We start from the raw sequence: 18034 nt of genomic DNA on the forward strand, positions 1-18034 counted from the left end.
ATATACATCTCCTAAAGGATCTGTAACTACAAACAAGATATCTTCCCAACTATTTTCTCTCTCAAGGGGTACACGCCAGGGCTGCCCTCTTAGCCCACTTCTATTTGCGTTAGCTATTGAACCTTTGTCAATTAAATTTAGGACAACCCCCAATATCTTTGGTATCCACAGGTTTGAAACTGAACATAAAATCTCTTTATATGCTGATGACTTACTTTTGTATATTTCTGACCCAGTATCATGCATTCCTACTATTGTCAGTATCCTTAATGACTTTGGGCGTTTCTCTGGTTACAAATTAAACTTGTCCAAGAGTGAATGTTTTCCCATTAATAATTTGGCCCTTCAGTTACCAGCCAATGCATTCCCTTTCCATATATCAAAGTCCGGTTTTAAATATTTAGGCATACACATCACCCGTGCTTTCTCTGATCTCTATGAAAAGAACCTCAAACCCCTCTTGCTTAAATTAGAAGCTGATTTTAAAAGATGGTCTGGTCTTTATTTATCTCTTCCAGGTAGAGTTAGTTGTATAAAAATGAGTGTCTTACCCCGTTTTCTGTACCTGTTTCAGTGTCTCCCAATATTTTTGTCTAAATCTTTTTTCCAATCTTTAAATAAATTAATCTCCTCCTTTGGGAAAATGAAAATGTTAGAAACCGCAGAGAGTTTTTAGAAAGGCCTAGGGATAAGGGTGGCCTGGCACTACCTAATATGAGAAACTACTATTGGGCATCTAATGTTCAAAAAATCATATATTGGTACCAGAGTCCTCAGCTGGATTGGTGTAAGATTGAGACAAACTCCTGCACCTCTACCTCACTTCCTGCTTTGGTCACTGCTGGATTACCACTTTCACCCTCTAAATTCACTTCTAACCCTGTGGTATCTTCTACTCTTAAGATATGGACACAATTCAGACAACATTTCAAACTAAAAGATTTTTCTATATACAGCCCTATTTGTAATAATCACCTTTTCCCTGCTGCCAGAATAGACCACACCTTCACTCTATGGGGGAGGAACGGTCTGAATACATGTGATCGCTTCTATATAGATGGTATTTTTGCCAATTTCACTGACCTCTCTGCCAAATTTCACTTACAAAATCTGACCTATTCAGATACTTTCAGGTCCGTCATTTTATTCAAAAACAGAGTTCAACGTTTCCTGCTTTTCCAGCAGACTCAGGACTTGAAAAGATTTTGCGTAACCCTATGTATTTTGGGAGGCACATCGTAAATATAATTACCTCTCTTCAGGAAACATCATTAGATGGGCTTAGAACTGCATGGTCTGACGAACTTGGCTATGAAATTCCTGAATACTTCTGGGAACGTGCTCAGAAAAGAATGAATGGAACATCATCCTGTGCGCGGCTTAGCCTGATACAATTCAAAGTCTTTCATAGAATTTACTAAACAAAATCTAAACTTTCAAGAATTTACGACGATATTGATGACAGGTGTGAGCGCTGCAATTCTGCTCCAGCAAATATGACCCATATGTTTTGGAACTGCCCTCAATTAGCAAAATTTTGGTCATCTATCTGTAAAACACTAAATGATGCTTTTAACACTAAAATCAAACCGTCTGCAGATATGGCCATCTTTGGAGTGTTGGTTGATGAGCACATGCTACCCATTAACAAGATGAACGCTTTTGCCTTTGCATCTCTGATAGCCCGTAGAAATATAGTCTTACATTGGAAATCTCCTGAACCACCCAAAGTGTCTGTCAGGCTCGCTGAATTAATGTTTTTCTTGAAATTAGAGAAAATGAAATACTTAACTAGAGGTTCAACGAAACAATTTCACAAGATGTGGGACCCTCTGATTGAGTACTTCAAACATCTCAAGACCCTTCCATAAACCTATGGAGCCCTGAGATATATATCTGATCTTGCCTAATCATTGACATGTACTTGGACCTGTAATGCCCTCATTGTCTGTCATTAATTTTTTTATTTTATTCTATTTTGATTTTCAACTTCACCGCTGTACAGACACTTTAATTCTTGCCACCATTACTGTTATCATTATTGTTATTATTATTGTTTTTCTCTTTATTTGTTTATTTAATTTATGATGTTTTTCATTTATGTAACATTGCTATCTATGCTTATGTTTGTTTGTGCAGCAGTATATGGGTGTTGTGGGTGGGTTTTGTCAAAAAGAAAAAAATCTAATTCAAGATATTGTATTTAAATGCATCTTACTTTGTACTTTCTTGAATAAAAATATACTTAAAAAAAAAAGAGTTGGTTCAGTGAATGGCATGTGAGTAAAGCTACATGAAATAAAGCCGACAGTATTGGACCTCATCGTAGCAGAACCCTCTTTTTATATTTGCATAACATGACATTTACTGCTGAGAGTTGGGGGGATGCATGGCTCAACAGCACTATGGTTCTTGGTGAGCCTGGCCACATATTGAAGAAGAACCTGGGGTGGTTCTTATTCTTTTCTACTAAGGATGAGTAGTAAGCGCTTCTAGCATTACGGAGTTCTTTTTATATATTAATAAACTCTCCTTCCAGGCTTGGCGGACTTCCTCGTGCTGGCTGGAATCTGTCTTCCTTTCCAGTTGTCTGGTCTTCTGTTTCAAGGCACTCAGCTCTGGGCTGTACCAGGGAACTATTCTTTTCTGGTTGATAACCTTCTTCTTCAGGGGAGCTACGGCATCAAGTGTCCCAAGGAGTGCTGCTGCAGTGCTGTCCACAAGATAGTCTACCTGGGTGGGGGTGGAATCAGCATAACTGCCCATTATATCACGACAAGATGTGGCAGCAAGCTCTGCTGGAATAAGCTCCTAAATCTAGAAACAGCAGTGTCAGACAAACATCTACTGAAGCAGGACATTTTCCCAGGTAGGATATAATTTGTTAGGGTAAATTCAAATGTAATTAAGGAGTGATCAGACAAGACGGGGTTCTGAGGAAGAACTGTGATGAGGTCAGCTTCTATTCCATAAGTGAGTACTAAGGATGTGATTAAAAGTGTGAGGCCCCTCCCCTTCAGCCTTACCTGTAATCTGAGGTCCCTCCCCTTCAGCCTCAGCTGTAATGTGAGGCCCCTCCGCTTCAGCCTTACCTGTAATGTGAGGCCCCTCCCCTTCAGCCTCAGCTGTAGATGAGTGTGAGGCCCCTCCCCTTCAGCCTCAGCTGTAGATGAGTGTGAGGCCCCTCCCGTCACAGATTCAGGAACCAGATTTGAATGGAACGTCTGTTGTCCAGTTGAGGAAGGTTAGGCGCAGCTGAAGCCTCCTTCTTGTTTCAGCAGAAGTTCAGCTCTTGTTAACTGTGGTATTAATCCCACTCCATGTGTTGATCCCACTTAACACCAGATTACTAATGTGTAAATTCGAGTTATCAAAGCTTACTTAGATCAGGTGCACCTCTTCTGACACCTCCAATGGTGGCGTCTCACTGGTTTCTTTTCCTGCGGTATCAACAGCATTTAGGAGAACAACATGAATTCACTGCTTCATCAACATCTCTGACTCACATCTGCTCTCACTGCATCAAGATCCATCATCAGGATTTGCTCAAAAACACACAGAACGTCGAGTGCCTGATATTAAACGGTGCCACTGTTGATAATGCTGATGCTTTTGATAATGCAGGTTTTGCTTCCATGTTTTTGTCAAAAATTAAAAGATACTGGTAAAGGTACTCCTGGTTTACTGGGACGGGGTTCAAGTCCCTGCGGTATCTGCAGTTCTTTTGGCCTCGACATGAAAGCCCAGGTTATTTCCATCATCTAAACTGCTGACCTGAAGCCCCTCCCTCAACATGAAGACGACTAACATCAGCTCTTTGCTTTTCAGTGACCTTCTTTTTCTGACTCTATCGAGTGACAACATCTCAGCAGAGCTGCAGATTCTGTCTGGCACCAGCAACCATGACTGTTCAAAGTCTCAGTGTGGGAAGTTGAACTAGATAGCGGCGGTGACGGGGTCCTGGGGAGCTTCGGGGTGACAGAGTCCAAGCTGGTTAGGTTACACATCCAGTCAGAGGGAAGAACTCCGGGCTAAAATCAGTCCCTCCAGGGTTTCGTGGCACTGTTTTATGATTATTGCGGCCTAAAATGGCGGATTTTGTGGCAGCTTCTTTGAAAAGTTGCAAGGTTTTTAATGTTTTCCAGAAGGACATGCTGCATGTAGTATCAGCAATGCGTCCACGCTTTAAAGCCCCCGTTCCTGTCTGACTAGGAGTGAGCCAACTAATCTCAGTCCTAACCCTCACCAGTTGATGCCTAACCTCAACCTCAAACTAACTGCAGGTTCCACCTTCACTCTAACTTTGACCAGGTGTAAATTAAGTTCTGCTGCATCAGGACCGCTCTTTGGTCATGAGGACTAGGGGTCCTGATAAGGTTAGTGGTTATACCAGAAAAGGTAAATGGACTCAATTTTATAGAGCGCTTTTCTACCTTAGCGGCACTCAAAGCGCTTTACAGTGTCATCTCATTCACCCGTTCACACACACTCTCACACACTGATGGTGGAGGCTGCCATGCAAGGCGCCAACCTACTCATCAGGAGAAATTATGGGTTCAGTATCTTGCTCAAGGACACTTGGAAATGGTCACCGGGGTCGAGGATCGAACCAGTGACCGTCTGGTTGCTAGACGGCCACTCTGCCCCTGAGCCATGCCACACACAATTACACTCACACACTCCTGTATACAACACACATTCTCTCTCTCATACACAGGAAGATTTTGATGATGAAGCAGAGGCAGACATGGAACCCCCTTCACCCAGGAAGTCCAAAGAATTCAGTGCCTTGGAATTGTCAGGAAATTATTTCTGTAAGATAAAGACTGTATTTTTGCTGTTAGTTCGTACCACAAAATTTCCCAACACACAAGATCAAATTCTCAGAGACAGAGATCTTAATTAAAGTTTTACTTGCAGCAAGGAGTCCAAGCAAAGTTCTACATCTGCACTGAACAGTCTGTGTCTTCCAAACATATATATGCAAAGTTCCTCCTCTCAGTAGCTTCCCATCATGCCTTGTTCCTCCTTCTGTCAAGGACAGTTGTGGGGGAGCGTAGGGACGCTGGCTCCTCACTGTCCAAGGCCTTTTCCAAACGCTTCTTATCTTATCTAGGAGTGTAGGCACAGCCTGGTGTAACCTGCACACACTTCATGTCTTTGGTCTGTATAAAGGTCACAACACGACCATGCAGCTCTACATCAGGCTAAAACTTCACGATGATAAAAAGTAAATGTAATAAAATATAAACGTGTCTACGTATTTTCTAACAGGTGGACTACAGAGGAGGGAGGAGGACCCAGCAAACCAAAGCAGAAAAGGATGCAGATGAGTTCAAAAGTTACCAGGCAGCAAGAGCTGAAGGGCTGCAGGACAATCCTGTGGGTTGGTGGAGGGCAAATGAGAAGGAGAATCCTCAAAGCGATACCTCTGTGTCCCAGGGATCAGGGTTGCATCAGAGGGTTTTTTCATCTGCGGGTGATTTAGTCAACGCAAAAATGAGCTGCCTCAACCCAGGGCTCCTTTTCCTGCAAAAAAATCTTGCCAATCCCATGTGAGAGGAGAGCAAAGTTATGACAAAGACAATTGTTTCCACTTAGTTTGTGTTAACTTTTTCTGCAGTTTGCACTTTAATAGTGGTCAGGCAGTGCCTTTCTGTTTCTCATCCAGTGCACTTAAGCTATAAGCTTTTGAAGGGACTTTAAGAAGGTACACCTCAAGCTTCAAATGTCCAGTTTACATGTTTGCACTTTGAAGGGAAGGGAATGTCTTGCATTTCTAAAAATCCCAAACAAGACACAGTGTATTTTTATGTTTCCTCCATCCTCAGGTACTGGTAGTTTGGATAATTTGAAGCCACTAGTCAGCAGCCAGCACTTTGTTTCCATCTGACACTGGCTGAATCTTTTTCATTGTTTTGTGTTCATATTGATTAGTGACTGCATTGGAAGCAGTGCTGACAGTCATGCAGCTTGTTGTCACACTGATACGACTCTACTGGAGAGTCAGCAGAGCAGCGTTCTGAGACCGTCACAGCTGATTGTATGCAAATTGGCAATTCAAAATGAAAGTACATTTATTTGTATTCAACAGCTAATGGGTGAATTCTTAAATATGATAATCCATAATGTTAGTTCCAGTACAATTACAACTTTTATTTACTTGAAGCTAATTCTGCCCATAGCATGTTTTGTAAAGCTACTATCATCAGCATTCTGGGTGGTCCGTTGGTGCAATGTCAACAGTCTCACATCCATAACCACCAATATTTTATATTAATTTGGTGTGAAGTATGAATTTAACACCAGTATGGATGTGTTGTGTCCCTCGCTGGGAGATGCTTGTGGTTCCTCCCTGGTTCTTTTCCCTGATACACCAAAAGAAGTCCAGTTACCATGCCGAACTCTTGGACTACCGTGACCTGGATGACTAAGAGCCTTCACCGACAACTTGTACCGATGTTTGAGTACCTGGGGTGTTCACAATGACGGCTCGGGAGGTGGAGGCTTCCTGTTTACCTTTGATGGTCTGTACTCTCTCAATTTTGCTGCTGTATTATTATGTGGCAATAAACAACACATTTTGCACTCACCCAGGTAGTCATGAAGTGCTGACAGAGGCTGGTCAAGGCCCACATCAAGGCCTCCATCGAGGTCTCTGTGGACCCCCACCAGTACGCCCACAGGCTCCACTGATGACGCTGTTTCATCGGTGGTCCACAGACTATTAACAAGTTTAATAGAAAATGGGTTAGTAATGGGCCAGGCCTTTATTTTGAAGGCAAAAACATAGAAGCAGAAGTGAGTTTCTCTAAGTGAACATTCATATTGTCCAGGTTTAGTCTGAAGTTAAAAATACCAAAAATTATTGCCAAGACTTTTCTTCAGTAGACATTTAAAACATCGATAGACTCTTACTGACTTTATGGTCAAGGTTTTATTTTGAAGGCAAAATATTGTGACATCATTGAGTTGCAACTGCTAGTTTCCGCTTGCTTTCATGAAGGAATTTTAGCATTCTGTTCAGATGCTAACATGGTGTTAACACAAACAAGTACCTGGTAAACTGCTATCATGTAGAATGTTAGCATGTTGCTAGCATATTAGCAGCAGCTAGCTTGCGGAATGCTATCTTGAATGAATGAATGTTAGCATTTGAATAAAACCTTTGACTTTGATCACAAAAATCTCTCGAGGTTCAATTCATCTGTGGGCACACAGGCAGACATTTGACCTGGACTCCAGAGGAGTCAAGTGGTAACACACTTTACGGTGTAAACTGCCTCGATGATTGCACTTGCTAATATTACAGTTTTGCCATTGCCATGGCGATCCTCTTGCAGCTCCGTCAGTTGGAGTTTTGAGCCCCCAGGTAACGGTTCACACTGCTGCATGTTCACCTGCAACATTTTAAAGCTGTCATGTCATGTCGTCATGTTGCCAATCGCTGATCAGAGCTGGCCTTGATGGTTTAACCCTAAAAGCTGCTCAGCTTCTGCACAAAGACCTTCTGTTTGTGTGTGTGTGTGTGTGTGTGAGTTCTCTGTGACATCACTGATTCTGTCAGCAGATTCATTGATGATGAGTGACACAGATGACAAAGTTCAGTGATCAGGATGACTGAGTCAATATGAGAGTAATGAATTAAGATGAGAATTAAAGGCTGATTACAACAACTTCAACATCAACAACACAACTACCTAAACCAAAGATGTTCAGGATTTCATCCAGAATTTGGAACTTGGTGCGTCCAAATATCTCACGATACGCCAGAGTTATGACTTTCAATGGAGGAAAGCCGCCTGAGACAAACGGAGAGATGGATGGTAAGTAAATCGTGTGATTGTCATCCTGGGACATGAAGGGTAGTTGAGGAGGTTGTGTGATGTCACAACCCATCAAAGCTTTGAGAGAGCTTTGATGCTGTCGGTCATCTTCACACAATTCATGGCCCCGCCCCTCACTACAAACAGAAGACCAAATGTTTGGAAACTGTGACATTGTTCCTCAAACTCATGTTTTCTTTTCCTCACAGAGCCGACGCCACCATTCGAAAATCTGAGAAGAAACGACATTGTTGACAGCCCCACCAGGAGGTACTTTCTTCAGGGCCTCTTGGGTGACGGAATCCACTCTCAACTTTATAAAGGTGTAACATTGGTACCAGAAGAAAGGGTGGTACTAAAGGTATTCAGACACAAGTCGCTGGCTTCAAGAGAGGTAAGCAATCCAAGCCTTCTTGATGATGATGAGACAATTAAGTTGTACGACCCTGCGTCTCTCAACGATGTCATTTTTTGCTCCTCTCTCCAGATAACCATGGCAAAGGCAATGAGTGTCCTTGACCAGGACAAGACAAATTTGGTCAAGTACATTGAGCAGTTTGAAGTTGGAGAAAATGCCTGTCTATCATCTGAGAGGCTGGATAGGAACCTGTTTGAATTGTTAGTAGAGAGAGACTTCCAGCCACTAAACCTTTATGAGATACGACTGATAGCACAGCAGGTAAAAATGTCAAGCTTTTCTATTGACTGGTCCAGGAATTATACCGACCTTCACCTTGGTCTCATACGTTTCCTCCTTTTTCCTGCAGCTACTGACAGCTTTAGACACACTAAAGTCAACGGGAATAATTCATTCTAACCTAACACTGGACAACGTCATGTTAGTGGACCATGAAAAGACACCCTTCAAAGTCAAGATCATTGACTTTGGCCTGTCCTTCTTCACGAGCGAGGCTAATAGCAAACATGGTCAGATCATCCAGCCCGCGGGAATACGGTAAGATCCCTCTGCAAGGCCCCTCTTGTCTCATGCGCTTCACAATCCATTAAAAGTTGTTCTAATGTTCCACACACATGCTGACTTTGTGAAAAGTCAAAGTCGACTTTACTGTCAAGTGTACTGTACGAGCATGACATACAGCACAGATGAAAATTCACGGTGCAAACAGGCAATAAACCAACATAAAAATAGTAGCAGGCAATACACAACCCAAAACACAATAAACAATGCCCTCAACTTGTTCTTTACCAACAGTGCCCCTGAAGTCCTTTTGGGACTCCCTGTGTCCGAGGCCATAGATATGTGGTCTCTCGGCTGCCTGCTGTTCGAATTGTACACCGGCTGTTCCCCGTTTCCTATGAACAATTTCCAAATGGTAGGTAGCGAAGACCTCATGACATCCCACTGCAGAAAACATATCCCAAGTCATTTAGGGAGGTAAAGTAGGACATTGGCTGATACAAATTTCTCTCTCCAGATCAGGACCATGGTGGACGTCTTTGGCCAGCCACCTGACCACCTACTCAACGCCGGGAAACACACCGAGATGTACTTTGATTACTGCGGACGCTTACAACCGAAATGGAGGTTGAAGGTATTTGAACTTGTTCTGTCCTTTCCAGATGCGTTCATTTAGGCAGGAACTATTTGAAATGATTCAAACCTTTAGGAGAAAGTATCTAACGTGTTTTGTTGCTGTCGACCATGTAGGATTCCACTTTAGGGACTACAAACTGGAAAGGGCTTTTCCATTGCCTGGATGAACTAATGACAGTAAGTGGTCCATTTGCATTAATACAAGTTTGCTCTCCTGCTGATAGAAGGATGCTGACAAACACAATCTCTGCAAACTCAGTTCCCCTCAGAGACAGACAACAAAGCGGAGTTGGAGGATCGAGCTGCCTTCATCGACCTCCTGAAGGCTCTCCTGGAATTGGACCCAGACAAGAGGATCACACCTCAGGAAGCTCTCCATCATCCATTTTTAAAAATGTTCTATCTGATGGTGAAACCAGACGGGGGCCAGTAGTAAGTACTTGAGTTTCTGGTATCAGCAGAGTTGAACAGACACCTGAACGGGTGAATTCAATGACTGACAGAGTCATTCATTGTCATGTTTTTTGTTTTTTTCCAGTACGAAAGACAGTCTAGAGAAAATGCGGATGAGCCAGGGGGATGCCCCCGCTGAGCCCAAGAAGGGGCTGTTGCAAAGAGTCCAATCTTTCTTTGGCAAAATATGCAGACATGCTGTTCTGTTGACACACAAAATCTGGTGTAGGAAAAAGTTCTTCTCTCACTGGTGTAGAAGACGTTTCCCCACTTATCCAAGAGGCTTCTTCCGTTCTAAAGGAAGGTGAGGAAAGCCAGGTATTAAACCAGTTGGGGGATCACCTGGGGGCTTGGCCAGAATGTCATTAGCACCCTCATCAGCCTGGTGCGTGGCTCATGGAGACTACAAGGTCAAAGTTAATGTCAACTTCATTGCCAAATACACTGTACGTGCATGCCCCCTCATGGAAGCAACATCAAGGAACGCAGGTGGGTGGAAGGTGAAGAGGAGCCATTGGGCCTGACTGGTGCTCTTGGGATGGGTGGACTGCTTCCCAGTGTGGTGGTTGGGCTGGGGTTGGTCATGGGCCTTGCCATTGTGAGGTGGATCCCTTGCTGGCAGTTTTACTAGGTCTGAGGTGCCCTGGACTGCGTCCGCATCGATGGAGTGCTCAGCCCCTGTATGGGCAGAGGAAGATGAGGAAATGATTCATTTATTTATTTTTTCTGGGGGTGGCGGTCCTGGACGCGGGTGCCTATGGGCTCACCTCGGCAGGCGGGCATGGGCCTCTCGGGCCCCTTGGTTCAGCTCGTGCTGCGTGGGGGAACCTGGTGGGCCCAGGGGGCCTCTGTCTCCCATGTCTCTCTGCGAGCTGCCTCTGGGTGTGTTGCTGCTCCTGCGGGTCTTGGCCTGGGGTTTCCTGTGTTCTGGGGTTTCTGGGTTCCCTAGTGGCCTGATCCTGACCTGCCTGCTATCCTGGACCGGGGACGTGTTGATCTGGTCCCCCACGTCAGCTACAGTCAGCTACCTACAGCATCCAAGACACACCGTAGCACACACATGCACACAGATACATGGGGGGGGGGGGGGTTGTTTGCCAGGGGTTCCCTGTGTTCTGGGGTTTCTGGGTGCCCTGGTGGCTTGGTCCTGACCTGCCTGCTATCTTGGACCGGGGGCGTGTTGTTCTGGTCCCCCACGTTAGCTACAGTCAGCGACACACAGCATCCAAGAAACACCGTAGCATACACATACACACATGCGCACACACAAACATGGGGGGGGGGGGGGGTGTTGGCCTGGGGTTCCCTGTGTTCTGGGGTTTCTGGTTTCCCTGGTGGCTTGGTCCTGACCGGCCTACTATCCTGGACCGGGGGCGTGTTGTTCTGATCCCCCATGTCAGCTACAACTAGTACACATACACATACACACATGCACACACATACATGGGGGGGGGGGGGGGATGTTGGCCTGGGGTTTTCTGGGGTTTCTGGTTTCCTTGGTGGCTTGGTCCTGACCTGCCTGCTATCTTGGACCGGGGGCGTGTTGTTCTGGTCCCCCACATCAGCTACAGTCAGCGACACACAGCATCCAAGAAACACCGTAGCATACACATACACACATGCGCACACACAAACATGGGGGGGGGGGGGGGGTGTTGGCCTGGGGTTCCCTGTGTTCTGGGGTTTCTGATTTCCCTGGTGGCTTGGTCCTGACCTGCCTACTATCCTGGACCGGGGGCGTGTTGTTCTGATCCCCCATGTCAGCTACAACTAGTACACATACACATGCACACACAAACATGGGGGGGGGGGGGTGTTGGCCTGGGGTTCCCTGTGTTCTGGGGTTTCTGATTTCCCTGGTGGCTTGGTCCTGACCTGCCTACTATCCTGGACGGGGGGCGTGTTGTTCTGATCCCCCATGTCAGCTACAACTAGTACACATACACATACACACATGCACACACATACATGGGGGGGGGGGGGATGTTTGCCTGGGGTTCCCTGTGTTCTGGGGTTTCTGGGTTCCCTAGTGGCCTGATCCTGACCTGCCTGCTATCCTGGACCGGGGGCGTGTTGATCTGGTCCCCCACGTCAGCTACAGTCAGCTACCTACAGCATCCAAGACACACCGTAGCATACACATGCACACACATGCACACAGATACATGGGGGGGGGGGGGGGTTGTTGGCCAGGGGTTCCCTGTGTTCTGGGGTTTCTGGGTGCCCTGGTGGCTTGGTCCTGACCTGCCTGCTATCTTGGACCGGGGGCGTGTTGTTCTGGTCCCCCACGTCAGCTACAGTCAGCGACACACAGCATCCAAGAAACACCGTAGCATACACATACACACATGCGCACACACAAACATGGGGGGGGGGGGTGTTGGCCTGGGGTTCCCTGTGTTCTGGGGTTTCTGGTTTCCCTGGTGGCTTGGTCCTGACCTGCCTACTATCCTGGACCGGGGGCGTGTTGTTCTGATCCCCCATGTCAGCTACAACTAGTACACATACACATACACACATGCACACACATACATGGGGGGAGGGGGATGTTGGCCTGGGGTTCCCTGTGTTCTGGGGTTTCTGGTTTCCTTGGTGGCTTTGTCCTGACCTGCCTACTATCCTGGACCGGGGGCGTGTTGTTCTGATCCCCCATGTCAGCTACCTACAGCATCCAAGACACACTGTAGCACACACATACATACATACATACATGCACACCCATACACACACATGCACACACATACACACATACATACATACATACATACACACTTGTGGTGTACAACTGGTCCATCATCACACACTCAGACATTTATTTTAAATTCTGTTAAACCAAATGGTAAATCTGCACTGGAAATTCTGCAACCAATGTTTTTCTTTTTTTCTGTTGTTATTGTTGTTGCTGTTTATTGTTTGTTTGTTTGTTTTTCTGCTTTTGTTGTTGTTTTTGTGCCCCCCCCCCTTGTCTTCCCTCTCCTGTCCCTGTTCTCTCTTCCTGTCCTCAGTCTGGTAGCTTCATCAATGAACCAACACCATTCCGAATAAAATGAAACACAGATGGCAGTAGGAGGAGTTTATCAGGTTCCTCCTTTGCAGAGTAAAACTGCTTCAGTACAACGAGGCACCAGGAACATGGATGCTGCTGCTGAACAGGACAGGGGGGAAAAAAGAGGAGCCATTGGGGCCATGGCCCTTGTGCTATTGAGCCTATTTAGTTCAACTGTCCTTGTTCAGAGAGGACGGAGACATTGACCTTCCCCCAAAGGACACACACCAGTGCACCGTTCCAGGGGCCGCAGGAAGGCCAAAAACACCTCTCTGCCAATACCTGTGTTCATGTTCTCTCCACCTTTTTTGTTTTTTTAATGGAAAATTGATCATGTTCATTATTTTTTTAATTCCCTGTGCAAATAAAAACTAATGATCAATGAAGACCAACGGTTGTGTGTTGTGTTTTTAAATTTTCCAAATACAAGAAATGAACCAAACCTGTTCAACTGCAATGAAGAATTGATTGTTATTGTTTGAATTGTGTGAGTTTATTTGTTCATCATCCAGCAGCTCCAGATAACGGACGCCTCAAAGTGCAGTAGCAGGCTCAAACCAGAGTAACTGCACGGTTAAAAAAAAAGAACATTTATTTTGCCAAGTGTTTTGAATTCTAAATCACCATGGTAGCAGCTGAGGTTCTGATTAATACCTGGAAAGTTAATTATAGTCCTTTAGAGTTCTTGTGTCATGAAAACTACTCCACTAAATAGGACGGTCCTCAGATATGTCGTGGCAATGGGAGATAAATGTCGTCCACTAAGCTAGCAAGAGGAAAGCTAATGCTATGCTAACAAGAGTCAAAGTTGATGACACTGTTTTGCTGATGGAAATTATGAATTGAGAATCTTTTCAAGAACTGTCGTTGGTTTGTTGGTGTCACAACAACCATGGTCAGGTTCACATGCACCAATTTCCGATTAACGCGGAAGCCCACTGGGATTTGATTACTATCAAAGTGAATATCCATAAAATGCAATTATTATTAAATGTGAATATTAATTGTTGCTTTCATTTGAAAGTAAGAAGTTACATTAAAATATCTGTCTGTGTAGACGAACAGATTTAGGATGTCTGTCTCGTTTGTGATCAGGTCTTCTCATAATTTGAAAGCACCCCCCGCCCCTCATGCCTTGGTTTGCTCTACACTTCCTGTTTCTGTCCGTCCTCTGCCTGTCAGTCATTCTCCTGTGTCGCGTCAGCTCGTTAGTCCTGGTCACTCCCAGCCCTGTTCCTCTGGTGTCAGCCCCTTCCTGTCCAGGTGTTCTCCCCCTGGTTCCTGTTTGTCATCAGGTGAGTTTGTGTTTTAGTTTGAAGTCTGAGTTCAGTTTAGTTTATCAAGATCCCCATCAGCTTTTGCAAAGCAGCATCAATAAATATCACTGTAAGTGTTTTCACTGTAAATTTACATTAAATAATTGGATAATAATTGCATTACTCTAACAGTAAGTAGATGTAAATATTTTCACAGCAATTTACTGTAATAATTTCTCAGTAATTTACAATAAAACTACAAAACTTTACTGTAAGTTCCCAGTTGCCATGCCCATGTAATTACTGTGATACAGGAGTATTTAGCTGTGTCTCTGTATGTTGGCCCTGCGATGGACTGGCGACCTGTCCAGGGTGAACCCCGCCTCTCGCCCGTAGATGCTGGGATAGGCTCCAGCCCCCCCCCCCCCCCCGCGACCCTTACTAGTAAGGAATAAGCGGAAGATGACGATCGATGGATGGATACTGTAAGATATTGTATTGTACCCATGGAGAAATGCTGGTTCCACAGTAAAGGAACCGGTACCTGAAGGCTCCACCTCCCAGTCTGTTTTTAGAGATACTGGGAGTCACTAACAGACCTGCATTCTGGGAGCGGAGTGCTCTGGTAGGACAGGAGGGACTAATGAGTTCTTTCAGAGGATGGAGCTTCATCATGGAGGGCCTGATGAGTCAGCAGAAGGATTTTGAAGTGGATTCTACATCCTACAGGAAGGAGAGAAGCTAAAGTGGAGAGATGTGTTCTCTCTTCTTAACTCCTGTCAGAACCCTGGCTGCAGCGTTCTGGACCAGCTGGAGACTCTTTAGAGAGTTGTTTGGACATCCTGACAGGAGAGAGTTGCAGTGGTCCAGCCTAGAAGTGATAAATGCATGCATCAGTTTCTCAACATCACTCTGGGAAAGGATATTCCTAATCTTAGCGATACTGCAGGTGGAAGAAGGCGGTCCTGGTCACATGCTTTATGTGGGAGCTGAAGGAAAGGTCCTGGTCAAAAATGACTCCAAGGTTCCTTGCAGTTGTCCTCAGGGTCAAGGTGATGCCATCTTGAGTAGTGATCTGGTTAGAGAGTGTGTCCCTGAGGGGTTTAGGTCCAAACATGATGACCTCAGTTTGATCTGAATTGAGCACTAAGACGTTAGAAGACATCCAGGATTTAATGTCTTTCAGGCAGTCTTGCAGATTAGTGAACTGGGTTGTGTCGTCTGGCTCCATCGACGAGTAGAGTTGTGTGTCGTCCTCATAATAGTGGAAGTTGACTGAGTGCTTCCGGATTATGTCACCTAATGGGAGCATGTAAAGAGTGAAGAGAATCGGTCCTAAAACTGAACCCTGTGGCCCACCATATGTAACTCTGCTATACTCTGAATGGTCATTATTAACATGAACAAACTGAAACCTGTCAGATAAGTAGGACTTAAACCATTTTAGGGCAGTTCCTTTAATCCCAATGTCATGGTCTAGTCTTTGTAGCAGGATGCTGTGGTCGATGGTGTCAAATGCAGCACTGAGGTCCAAAAGGACAAGCACAGAGACAAGACCTCTGTCTAAAGCTATAAGAAGATCAGTAGAGACTCTGACCAGTGTTGTTTCAGTGCTATGGTGTTCCCTGAATCCAGACTGGAAGGCTTCAAAGAGCTCGATGCTGTGCAAATGTTCATGTAGCTGCTCCAGGACAACCTTCAAGGATCTTGGAGATGTAGGGGAGGTTGGATATCGGCCTATAGTTGGCTAAAACATCTGGGTCAAGAGAAGGTTTTCAAGTAAAGGGTTGATGACAGCCACCTTAAAGGCCTGTGTTACATAACCTGTGACTAAGGAAAGATTAATTTGGTTCAATATAGAAGTGTTGACCAGGGAGAAGACATCCTTATGTAGGCTTGTTGGGATGGGATCCAGCAGACAAGTGGCTGACTTGGAGGAAGTGACTGCAGAAGTTAAGTCTGACATGTCGATGGGGGAGAAGCTGTCCAAGTGAGCACCAAGTCTGGGAGGTGCTTCTATGGGGACTGTAGTCTGTCCTCCATTACTTGCAATCTTTGTTCTGATGTTCACAATCTTTTCAGTGAAGAAAGATACGAAGTCGTTACTGTGGTGTGATCTGTTTACATACACTGTGTCATAGTTTGGCCCAAACACCCCTTTGTATTTGGTATGGTCCATTGGCTCACACATGTTCGATGGGCGCGCTGCATAAAGAGTTGGTTCAGTGAATGGCATGTGAGTAAAGTTACGTGAAGTAAAGCCTACAGTATTGGACCTCGTCGTAGCAGAACCCTCTTTTTATATTTGCATAACACGACGTGGTGTCAGAGTGGCTACGGGTGAGTGTCTGGAGTTAAGTTTACAAAGTATAAAATTGACTAGAAACGTGTGAACGTGATGGATGGAGAGCAAGACGAGCCGGGTCCATGGAGCGGCCAGAGTGCTTCCGCGTCGGGGATACAAGCAGCAGCTATGCCGGTGCCAGGTGCGACGTTCAGAATTCAACCGCCGGAGCAGTTCGACTTCAGCAACCCCCAGGACTGGGAGAGATGGATTACGAGGTTCGAGAGGTTTCGGCAGGCCAGCAACCTTCACTCATCTTCCAAGGAAAATCACGTAAACACACTGATATACAGTATGGGCGACAAGGCGGATGACATTTTGAAAGGACTGAACCTGTCTTACGCGCATCAGAGGCAGTACGACGCGGTAAGGAATGCATTCCATGCGTTCTTCATTGTTTCAAAGAATGTGACACACGAGAGGGCACGCTTTAATATGAGGAAGCAAGGGGAAAATGAAAGTGTGGATTCCTCTGTGACTGCTTTGTACACATTGTCAGAACATTGTGAGTATGGTGCTCTGCATAACGAACTGATCAGGGACAGACTAGTGGTAGGACTAGTTGACGCAAAACAGTCTGAACGTATGCAGATGGACAAAGACCTCACGTTAGACAAAGCAATCAGCATGGCAAGGCAGAGTGAAGAAATAAAACGTCAGCAAACAAGTTTGCGAGGTGATACGTGTGCTAAAGTTGATAGAGTTGCATTCAGAGGCAAGCAGCAGTATCACAAAAAGCCAAAGGCTCAGAAAGAGATGGGCAGTCATGCTACTGCAGAGAAAAACCAGCAGTGCTGCAAATGTGCAAAAAGTCCATCACACCATCCTAACGACAGCAGGAAAAGACCCATGGACTGTTAATTTTGAACTGGACTTTTTTGTTTTTCAGTTTCAGATTGACACCGGTGCAGATGTAACTGTAATTCCAGATTATGTTTTCATTGCAGTGTACACCAGCAACAAACCCTCCCTACAGAAAGCACCTAAACCTCTGCTGGGTCCAGGCGGTGTCCCGCTAGATGTGCTGGGGGCCACGGACATTCTGCTGTGGAGGGGAGAAAGAGAGACTGTAGAGGAAGTGTTTGTGATCAGGAGCTTACACACAGCTCTGCTCAGTAGGTCAGCCAGCATGAAGTTGGGCCAAGTAGCTCGCCTGGACAGCATTAACATACAGACCCTGAAGGACAGCTACCCAAAGCTATGCAGCGGTCTGGGCATATTAGAGCTCACCACTCATGCCCTCGGAGCTCCCGGAGAGACCCTGGCAAAAGCTGGGGGCTGACCTGTTCACTTTGAAAGGGAAAATGTACTTGCTGGTCGTTAACTACTACTCCAGGTACGTGGAAGTAGCAAACCTTTCCCTCACAAAGACTGCTGTACCGGTCGACTCCTCTCCAGAACGACTTCAGCCCAGCAGAACTGCTGATGGGTCGTAGACTCCGGACCACTGCTGAATCCGTCTCTTCCTCACAACGCGACTGTCAGCTCGAAGGAGAAGGAGATGATACTGGCTTGACAGGCACCACCGGGCGCATGTTCTTGGCAAGCTTGCAC

The 18034-nt window shown here is 45.5% G+C and overlaps 2 protein-coding genes across 3 annotated transcripts; both read left to right on the top strand.

Annotated features, from left to right (window-relative positions):
• The first annotated feature begins 7684 nt into the window (after nt 1-7684).
• On the top strand, nt 7685-10907 carry LOC147252630 (homeodomain-interacting protein kinase 2-like). 2 transcript variants are annotated; one of them, XM_086219410.1, is made up of 9 exons: nt 7685-7826; nt 8036-8220; nt 8314-8505; nt 8594-8781; nt 9040-9160; nt 9263-9379; nt 9496-9558; nt 9641-9813; nt 9920-10907. In XM_086219410.1, exons 1-9 carry the CDS (start codon nt 7712-7714, stop codon nt 10140-10142), a joined length of 1377 nt encoding a protein of 458 aa, XP_086075536.1. In that variant the 5' UTR covers nt 7685-7711; the 3' UTR covers nt 10143-10907. The 2 variants fall into 2 exon arrangements, with proteins under 2 accessions (XP_086075536.1, XP_086075535.1); XM_086219409.1 differs by having other exon boundaries at nt 8036-8505.
• A 5627-nt stretch (nt 10908-16534) lies between these two features.
• LOC147252631 (uncharacterized) lies at nt 16535-17762 on the top strand. Its single transcript, XM_086219443.1, has 2 exons — nt 16535-17282; nt 17428-17762. Exons 1-2 carry the CDS (start codon nt 16535-16537, stop codon nt 17760-17762), a joined length of 1083 nt encoding a protein of 360 aa, XP_086075569.1.
• Nucleotides 17763-18034: the final 272 nt, after the last annotated feature.

This window comes from Aulostomus chinensis, chromosome 12, assembly GCF_037954235.1.
Source record: "Aulostomus chinensis isolate RoL2024-O1b breed Wild chromosome 12, RoL_Achi_v1.0, whole genome shotgun sequence".
NCBI lineage: Eukaryota > Metazoa > Chordata > Actinopteri > Syngnathiformes > Aulostomidae > Aulostomus > Aulostomus chinensis.